The sequence below is a fragment of the Cebus imitator genome, unplaced genomic scaffold (genome assembly GCF_001604975.1).
Source record: "Cebus imitator isolate Cc_AM_T3 unplaced genomic scaffold, Cebus_imitator-1.0 Scaffold106, whole genome shotgun sequence".
Lineage (NCBI taxonomy): Eukaryota > Metazoa > Chordata > Mammalia > Primates > Cebidae > Cebus > Cebus imitator.
In genome coordinates, this window is record NW_016107421.1 from 5,191,332 (window position 1) to 5,201,027 (window position 9,696).

A 9,696-nucleotide genomic window follows, 5' to 3' on the forward strand; every position below is an offset into this window, starting at 1 on the left:
GACCCGGGTCTCCCACCACAGCCTCCTCTGTCCCCACCCTGCAGATGAGGAAACAGGTGGGGAAGCTGCGCCCTGCCCCCACCAGTCAGCCCAGCCGCCAGAGCTTCCACCCATCCTTGCCCAGGAGCCCTTCCTGAAGTCTGTCCGAGGCCACGGGTCCCTCGAAGGCCTCAATGGGCTTTCTGAGCCGACAGTCACCGAGGAGCTGGTGTCTCGCTCCTTCCCCCACCTGCCCAGCCCTCACTGCCTGACCCTCCCCCTGCCCTGCAGACAGAGGCTAAAAATACCCTCCTGTCCCCACGTGGCCACCAGCCCAGCCCTGCCCCACCCTGCAGGCCTCCGTGTCCCCTGGCTGCCAGCTGGGCAGTCCTGCTCTCGAATCTGTGTTCTCAGCTTCGAGGTCCAGGCTGAGAGGTAGGATCCAGGGGTCTGTGGAACAGGGGACAGCAGAGAGGGCGGGGGGAACTCAGCAGGGAGCAGTAGGGAGGGTGGGTTAGGCCCAGGAGACCAGGATCACAGCGGGGTGCCTTGGAGACACCCCCAGCCCTGCCAGTGGCTAAGCCAGGCTCCTCAGGGTGGGGGCTCAGGAGACAGGGTTCCCTCTGTCCCAGCTGGAGAGATGGGAGGGAGGCCAGGCCACCCCTCAATGGCAGCCAGGACCACTTGGCCAGTCGCCAGCTTGGCTGGGCTGAGGCCGTTTGCTGTCCTGCCCACTTGGCTTCCTCACTCCGGGGCTGGGCGGGAACTAGGGTGAGACACTGAGACCCTCAGGAAGCCCCGGGCCCATGCAGGGACTCAGGGGTGTCAGCAGGCTCCTGTGAGCCCCCAGGGAAATTGGGGGCACTCACACCTGCCGGCCTTGGCCAGGGCAGCAGCTGGTCCAAGACAGCACAACAATGACAGGAATGTGAGGCCTGCAGGCGGTGGCCCAGGGACAGCCCGTCGCCTACTCAGGCCCCAGCTCATCTCCCTGAGGCCCAGGGAGGGCAGAGCTGCCTTCACCAGCTCCAGCACCCCCTTGGGGGGGCCAGACAGGACCCCATGCATGCAGTGTTGGGTGGGTACGTGTGTACTGGCCAGGCTGCTGAGGCGTGGGGCGTGGGGCTGCGGCCGCCTGAGCCACCCTGTGTGCAAGAGCTGGGGCTGGTCAGTGAAGCCGGGCACGCTCCCAGGGGCCTCCCTGCTCTGGGGCTGGGAGGCAGCACCGGGGTCGGGAGGCCAGGGCGCCCCAACTCCCACTACCTGCACCTGCACCGCGGCCGCCCTGGCCAGGCTCTTGGCCTCCTGGTTCTCCAGCTGAGCTTTGTCATTTCCGTGCCGCTGGCGTTCCCAAGCATTTTGTCCCCGTGGAGGCGCGGCCGCCAATCCTGCCCACTGCGGCTCTGCGAGGCGCCCCCTAGCGGGCGAACGGCCTCCCCGCCGTGCAGCCTTTCGCCCTGGGCTGACCGAGATGAAGGCTTGTGCATAGATTTGATCTCTCCTAGGGATGGCTGTCTTAGGGTGCCATACCAGAAGGACACAAGCCACATGCACATAATGACATGAGCCTGGAAGCGGCCTGGCTGACGTCAGCCATGTGAGTGTGGTGTTGCGAAACCCTTCAGAACACTGCTTGCCTTTGGTTGGCCGCTTCTGTTTAGCAGCCTCCACCCGGCCACGTGGACTGCAGGGAGCTCTGAGTTCCAGCCCCAGCTCCACCACTTCCTAGCTGTGTGATCTTGGGCAAGTGACTCAAACCTTCTGTGCCTCAGTCTCCCCAGCTGTAAAAGGGGCAATGATTAGACCCACCCTCCAGGACTGCTGTGGGGCTGAGCGGTGAATGCACAGGTGATTCTGCTGAGAGCTTCTTTGCATGCTTGGCATGTGGCCTGGCACCTGGAAGCACCGCGGGAAGGGGAGCTGCTGTGGCCCCCTAATGGCTTCCCCGGCAACGTGGGATCTGGGACAGAGGACGCCTCCCGGGTGTTTGGGTGCCTCTAGGCCCCTAGGGGGTGGGCTCAGTGTAGCCCAGGGTTGTGGAAGAGGCCCAGGGCATGGGTTCTCCTGCCAGCCTGTCTTGCCCTGAATGCCTGGCCAATCCCACCCTCTCTGAACCTCAATTTCCTCACTGCAAATGGGAATGCCACCTGCCCTACCTTGCAGGGTTGCAGGAGTGGCTTGAGGCAGATGGCGGGTAAAGTGATTGGCACATGGTCAGTGCTCAGCCTGTGTTTATCAAGGGATGAAAGGGCTGATAGACAGGCTGGACGGGTTGCTCAGATGGATGAGACCGTCCCCGCTTTGCTGACCCTGCTCTCTTCTCTCCTAGGAGCTCAGGCGGCTCCAGGCACCTCTTCCCTTGAGTGGGCACAGCATCATGGTGCGGAACATGGATGACCTGGATTTCCACCTGCCCTCACATGCCCAGGACATGCTGGAGGGCCTGCAGCGGCTGCGCTCTCAGCCTAAGCTGGCGGATGTGACACTGCTGGTGGGTGGCCGGGAACTGCCATGCCACCGTGGCCTCCTGGCCCTCAGCAGCCCCTACTTCCACGCCATGTTTGCAGGTGACTTCGCCGAGAGCTTCTCTGCGCGTGTGGAGCTGCAGGACGTGGAGCCAGCTGTGGTGGGGCAACTGGTGGACTTCGTGTACACGGGCCGGCTGACCATCACGCAGGGCAACGTGGAGGCGCTGACACGCACAGCTGCACGCCTGCACTTCCCCTCCGTGCAGAAGGTCTGCGGCCGCTACCTGCAGCAGCAGCTGGATGCTGCCAACTGCCTGGGCATCTGTGAGTTCGGGGAGCAGCAAGGGCTGCTGGGCGTGGCTGCCAAGGCCTGGGCCTTCCTGCGAGAGAACTTTGAGGCTGTGGCACGTGAGGATGAGTTCCTTCAGCTTCCCCGAGACCGGCTGGCCACTTGTCTGGCCAGCGACCTGCTGCAGGTACGGCCAGAGCAAAGCCGGCTTGAGGCCCTGCTGCGCTGGGTGCGCCACGACCCGCAGGCCCGGGCTGCCCACCTGCCCGAGCTCCTCAGCCTGGTGCACCTGGACGCCGTGCCCAAGCCCTGCGTGCTGCAGCTGCTGGCCACAGAGCCCCTGATCCAGGAGTCAGAGGCATGCCGGGCAGCCCTGTCCCAGGGCCACGATGGGGTGAGTGAGCGGTTGGGAGGCCCCCATCCGTGGGAAGCAGGGCAGACACCCACCTGCGTAGGGACAGAGTAAGGAGTGGACATCCCAAGGTGCCCTCTGACCTTGCTCTGCTCCTTGTTTGGGCCTGTGAGGACATCAGCATTCACCCTTAAGTGCGGATGGTGTCTCTGTGTGCCACACCCTGGGTGCCAGCGGGGGGATGTAGAAGTGGTAAGATCTGGCCCTGTCTGGAAGGAGCCTGCAGCTCAGTGGGACAAACCTGGAAACAGATCTCAGGCAGTGTGGATGGTCAAACACATGCCCAGGATGCATTCTGAGAGGGGCTGGCAGTCAGGGAGGGCTCTATGGAGGAGGCAGCATCTGAGCTGGGCCTTAGAGGAGGAATAGGAGATTGCAAGGAGGAAAGGAAGGGAAACCATCCAGGAAGGTGGTACAGCTTTGTGCACAGGCAAAGGAGGCACAGATAGGCATGGCAGTCCGAGCTTTTACGGGGTGCCACTTCCTGTTTGTGCTGGCGGTGGGCCTGGCGGGGAGGGCGGGTCACGAGGGAGTGACAGGTCTGGGAGTGGCTGCTTGGTCAGCTGCCGGGCACCCTGCTCAGGGGCCTTGCTCCAGGGCACTCTGAAGGAAGCAAGTCCAGGGACAAACGGTGGCTTGGGCTGATAGTCCTCAGGCCTAGGGTGGAGTGAGGAGAGGGCAAAACCCTAACCCCTGTCCCCACTGGATGCCAGCCAGTCACAGAGCACCCGGCCTCCTGCTGGAGCTGGCTTCAGAGCCTTGCCTGGAGGCAGTCACCTTGTATTCTAAATGCTGGCAGTGGGAGATCTGGGGGTTCCATGGGGGGGCCAGGATGGGTGGCTGTGGGGGAGCCCTAGACAGTGAGTGCTTACTGGACATTCCTAAGGCAGCCAGCGTTTCCCACGTAGCCAGGACACCCTTGTGCTGCCTGCTAGAGGCCACCCAGGGAGCAGGGCAAGGAAAAGCTCACGCGTGGCGCTGCGGACCTGCAGCGGGTGGGTTCTGAAGGCAGTTCAGAAATGGACCTGAAAGGCATGCGGTGACTGCGAGGAGGGCCAGCTTGTGCGCTCGGGCACATGCCATCCCTAGCAACAGGCACGCCCACGCTCACACACATGCTGAGGCCTGCCCAGGACACTCAGGGGCTCTGGGCATGGGGAGACGTCGCTGTTGCTCTGACCCTGGCCTCCCACCCCACAGGTGCCACCCACCCTCCGGCAGAAGCTGGAGGAGGTCCTGGTGGTGGTGGGCGGGCGGGCGCTGGAGGAGGATGAGGCAGGCGAGGATCACACCCCCCCCCTTGGGAACTTTGCCTTCTACAACAGCAAGGCCAGTAAGTACCCCTCTCGTGCCCGGGCCCGTCTGCTGTCCCTCGGTCCCGGCAGGAGCTGCTGTGCCCTCGCTGCAGGTAGAGCAAGTGAGGCGTGTAGAGGACCTCACCTGGGGGCTGCGGAGGAGCCTGGGCACCCCCGTGGGGAGGAAGGCTGGGGCACTGCTGCTCCCTCTCCCTGCAGCTAGAGCCTAGGACTCTGGTCCCTTTTAGGCCCTGGGGCTGGTGCACAGGGCTCAACGGCCCAGACTGCACACTGTGTGGTGGGTGGCCAGGCCTCTGCCCCTCCCCATGCCCCCCGCTCGGTGCGCCTGATAGAGGAATCAAGACCCCAAGGGGAGAGCGGGGTTGGGGTGAAGGGGTGCAGGCAGCTGGACCAGTGGAAGCTCAGCTTCTGGGTCAGCCCAAACGGGGCTCCTATCCCAGCCCTCCAGCAGGTGACCTCACCGCTCTGAGCCTCAGTTTCCTCGTCTATGAAATGGGTTCCTGCTTTTTCCTCACACAGTTGCAGGGAGCCCTGAAGTGGGCGCTGAGGCCAGGTCTGCCATTTGGCAGGAAAGGGGGTATGGGGACCCCCCCGCACTGGCCCCAGGGGCTGCCTTGGAAAGGGCTGATGCAGGCTGGCTGGTTGGTAGGTCGCCAACTATCCCCATGGCGTCAGCAACTGGCAGGCTCCAGGAAGCCCGAGGCCGGCTGTTGGGGTCAGGGGCTGACAGGGGATTTGGGGCTGACGTCAGGAGGGAACAGCTGTCCCTTAGACCTGGGCGGGAGGCGGGGATGCTGGCAGGAAGGGCCTATTGACGGCCAGGCAATCCCCACCCTGGAATGACAGAACCATGAGTCACGGGGACACGGCCTCTGCCCACCATGCCAGGCTCTGCTCCCAGGGAGGCCTGGAATATTCCACATCTCCCCAGAATGGTCGTAAACAGTAAACAGTCTTCCTAGGGGACATCCAAAGGCCTGGGTCTCTTCCACAAATACCCAAAATATGTCCATACATAGGACTTTACCATTTCCACATTTATTGTCTTATTTTGATTTTCCAAAGCATTTTCTCATCTCTTGCCTCAGTTTACCTCTTGTAGCTCCAAGAGGCAGGCTTGACTTGGGCACGCTGCTCTGCCCCACAACCATAGCAATAATAATCCTAACAGGCGTCATCAGCTGAGCAGCTGAAGCCCTCATAGCTCCCGGGAGGCAGGTGTCACCCCTATTCTACAAGGGAACTGAGGCTGGGGTTTGCCCAAGGACACATGGCTGGGGTACAGCAGCTGGGATTTGGACGCGCTCTGCCTGCAGCAGGGCCTGTGCACAATCCCCTGTATGTGCCCAAGAGGGCAGGGAAAGAGGAAGGGGAAGGGGAAGCTGTGCTGTTGGTGTCATCGCCCGCTAGTGACACCCACAGATCAGGCCACTTAACCCACACTCATCTGACTGAAAGGCCAGACCCCGGGGCTGAATGGTCCATTCGGGGTCAGTGGGGTCAACTGCAGGGTCAAGGCGAGACACTGGCCTCCAAAGCCTGGCTGCTCCTTCCAGGGGCTATCCCGTGTCTACTCAGTCCTAGGCGCTGCAGAGGGTGTGGGGAGCCAAAGGACCTAGGACCCCCTGTGCCCCTGCACCCATGCCACCCTGCCCCTATCTTTCCCCACCAGGGAAGGGGGCATTTCTGCAGTGGTGCGTGGAAAGGCACCGGGGAAGCAGGAGTGGGGACGGCTCCAGCAGGGAGCCTGGCAGCCTGACCCTTCTGCCTCTCTCCTCCTGCCAGAGAGGTGGATGGCACTTCCAGACTTCCCCGACTACCACAAGTGGGGTTTCTCCCTGGCAGCCCTGAACAACGCCATCTATGTCACAGGTGGGCAGCTCGGGGGCCCTTCTGGGGATTCCTTGCCCAGCCAAGCACTGGGCACAGTGCAGCCCCCCTGAAACCAACTCCCCACACTCTGTGGGTCCCTGATGGTTAGCCACAGCTTGTCCAGGCCTTGCCATGCATGTGAAAAGAAGGGCACTTAAAATCCACGGTCACTTGTGGGAGCTGGGAGCCGTTCCTGTACACAGGCTGGCGTGGGCCAACCCCTGCACCACACAGCTCCTTCGGTGGAGGCTCCAGACCTGCCTGCTGAGTGCTGCGCTGGCTCTGTGTGGCTCTGAGTGGCTGCTGTGGACCTTCAGCACGGGTGCCACGAGGTTCCAGGTGGCCTCCTTCGGCGGGAAGCCCCAGGCCTGGGTGGTTGACCGGGTGGTCCCCAGAAGGAGTTGGGTAATGCAGGGGTCACTTTGCTCTTTCCAATCTCAGAAGTTGGGGTTCCTTGTACGATTTGGTAGGGGACAAGCTTCCACTGACAGGGGCTTGAAACCGCTGATGTTGTCCCCCTTGTTTATGGGGGATGGAGGAACCTGTGCAGTCACACAGCTCCGCCGCACTACCCTGGTCCCACTCTGGCTCACCATGTTGGCAGTCATGGCCTGGCATGGGAGGAGGGCCCCGGACATTGGTACCCTGACCCCACTGGCCTGGTGTCCCAGGCAGGTGGTACCCATGTAGACAGAACTTCTCCCGGCAGGTGGCTCTCGGGGCACCAAGACAGACACCTGGTCAACCACTCAGGCCTGGTGCTTCCCACTGAAGGAGGCCGCCTGGAAGCCCGTGGCACCCATGCTGAAGGCCCGCACCAACCACGCCAGCGCGGCACTCAATGGGGAGATCTATGTCATCGGCGGTAAGGCCTTCCTCTCCACCCCTCCCCAGGGCCTGGTTCTAGCCTCTCATCCCTGCAGCTACAGGGACAGAGAACCCTATGCTGGCCTCAGAGACCACGGAGATGCCGCTCCCACTGCCACCCTCAGGGCTCACTGTCTGGTAGGGCGGGCCAGTCGCAGGCCAGGGGACCGGCACACCCATCTGCCAGCACCCGCAGCTACAGCAAGGAGTCACCCAGGAGCCTTCACTGATGAAAGAAACATCGAAAAACAGAATGTGGCAGCTCACTCCTGTAATCTCAGCACTTTGGGAGGCCGAGGCAGGAGGACTGCTTGAGCCTATGAGTTTGAGACCAGCCTGGGCAACTTAGAGAGACCCTGTCTCCCTTTTTAAATTTATTTATTTATTTTTGAGACAGAGTCTTGCTCTGTCACCCAGGCTGGAGTGCAGCGGCGCGATCTCAGCTCTCTGCAGCCTCCCTCTGCTGGGCTCAAGCGATCTTCCCACCTCAGCCTCCTGAGTAGGTAGGACCACAGGTACATGCCACCACACTCAGCTAATTTTTTTTATTTTTAGTAGAGATGGGATTTCACCATGTTGGCCAGGCTAGTCTCGAACTCCTGACCCCAGGTGATCCACCCACCTCAGCCTCCCAAAGTGCTGGGATTACAGGAGTGAGCCACTGTGCCCAGCCAATAAAATTTTTTTTAAAAAAATAGCCAGGCGTGGTATCATGTGCCGGCCAAGGTGCCCTGCTGTGCTCCAGCCTGGGTGACAGAGCAAGACCCAGTCTCAAAAAGGAAAAAGAACGCAAGGCAGAGAAAGAAAAGGAAGGAAAGGGGGAGGGCAGGAAGGAGGGGACGGACAGGGGAGGAGACATGTGGCCCCAAAGCTCTGCAGTGACAAACTGGCCTTAAGGCCACTTCTAATGCTCCACCTGTCCCAGCTGTCCCCTTTCTCTCAGTGGCTACCGTGTCCCCATCCAGAGACCAGAAAGCACCAAGGGGTCCCAAGCCCAGGGCTTGTGAGGTCCCCAGGTGCTCACACGGACCCAGGCCAGGGCCCGCTCTCCCCAGGAGAGGTCCCCATCACTGTCACACCCAGACTCTCTGTGGGACTGGGAGGGAGCTGCCTACAGCTCCAGGGTCTCACAGCCAGCCCTCCCAGGGCTGTGTCCCCCGTTGTAGTTCAGAGCACCCCAGGAAATGACTCCCAGCATGCGAGGGGCCTGGGGGCAGGCAGCCTCCTGAGGGCTCCCTGCCAGCCACTTTCTGAACATCAGCCCCAGCTCAAGCTGCAGAACGGGGCATTTCTAGGCCCTGGGTGTCCACCCCCCATACCCCTTCCTGATGGCACGGCCTTAGGAGGTGCTGGCGCCTCTCAGAGCCTCAGCTTCCCCATCTGTGAAATGAGGAACCACCCCACCCCTCACCAGGGTGGTCCCTGCTGCCTTACAAAGACCTAGTCCCTGAGTTTCCAGGCCCGACCTCCTCCCAGCCCTGACCCAGCCCGCCCTCGCCCTGCAGGCACCACCCTGGACGTGGTGGAGGTGGAGAGCTACGACCCCTACTCGGACAGCTGGACGCCCATCAGCCCGGCCCTCAAATACGTCAGCAACTTCTCGGCCGCCGGCTGCCGGGGCCGGCTCTACCTGGTGGGCTCCAGTGCGTGCAAGTACAACGCCCTGGCCCTGCAGTGCTACAGCCCTGTCACAGGTGCGAGGGGCCCAGGGATGGAGGACGGGACCACAGGCCCCTCCGGCAGGCGACAGTCCCCTCAAAGTGATGTCGAGGGTGGGGCTCCCGAGGACAGGGGGTGCCCGTGTGGAGAGGGCAGGTGGCCACAGGCTCTCACAAAGAGGAGGGGACGTGGAAGAAGGCAGGGGCCCAAGGGGTCGGAGACCCACTGCATCGCCTCTGCAGAGTCCCAGTGCAGAGGCGAGCTGCACATCTGTCCTGCCCAGCCTTAGGGCAGCAGCGGGCTGGGGCTGGGGGCAGGGTGCCAGTGACCTGAGCCCAGCGCCTGGCTGCTCGTCTACCTGAAAGGGACTTGAGAGCTGGGAGCAGTGACCCCCAACCCCCTAGGCCCCGAGGCCCCTCCTGGACTCTGGATGCTGTGCCAGAGTTTGAGACACAGCCCAGCCCCCGAACTCTGAGCCGGCACCCCTGGCCCTGGTCTCCGGTCCTGTTTCACCCTCTGGACAGTGTAGATGGTGGGGGGACAGTGTGGATGGGAGCGGGGACAGTGTAGATGGTGTCGGGGACAGTGTAGATGGTGGGGGGGCCCATTCCGCAATGTGGGTGTCAGGGACAGTGTGGATGGTGTCAGGGACAGTATAGATGGTGGCAGGGACAGTGTAGATGGTGGCGGGGACAGCGTGGATGGTGGCGGGGACAGTGTGGATGGTGTTGGGGACAGTGTAGATGGTGGCGGGGACAGTGTAGATGGTGGTGGGGACAGCGTGGATGGTGGTGGGGACAGTGTGGATGGTGGCGGGGACAGTGTAGATGGTGG

The 9,696-nt window shown here is 62.3% G+C and overlaps 1 protein-coding gene across 3 annotated transcripts in view; it reads left to right on the forward strand.

Annotated features, from left to right (window-relative positions):
* Positions 1–327: 327 nt before the first annotated feature.
* Positions 328–9,696, forward strand: part of KLHL30 (kelch like family member 30) — a 13,062-nt gene continuing 3,693 nt past the window's right edge. Inside the window, exons 1-7 of one of the 3 annotated variants that reach the window (XM_037741772.1) lie at positions 328–414; positions 1,761–1,827; positions 2,309–3,130; positions 4,349–4,481; positions 6,250–6,336; positions 7,046–7,201; positions 8,709–8,897. In XM_037741772.1, coding sequence (XP_037597700.1) covers positions 2,357–3,130; positions 4,349–4,481; positions 6,250–6,336; positions 7,046–7,201; positions 8,709–8,897 — 1,339 coding nt within the window. In that variant the 5' untranslated portion in view covers positions 328–414; positions 1,761–1,827; positions 2,309–2,356. The remainder of the gene's footprint in view (positions 415–1,760; positions 1,828–2,308; positions 3,131–4,348; positions 4,482–6,249; positions 6,337–7,045; positions 7,202–8,708; positions 8,898–9,696) is intronic. The other 2 variants (XM_017537808.1, XM_017537810.1) reach the window with 2 other exon arrangements.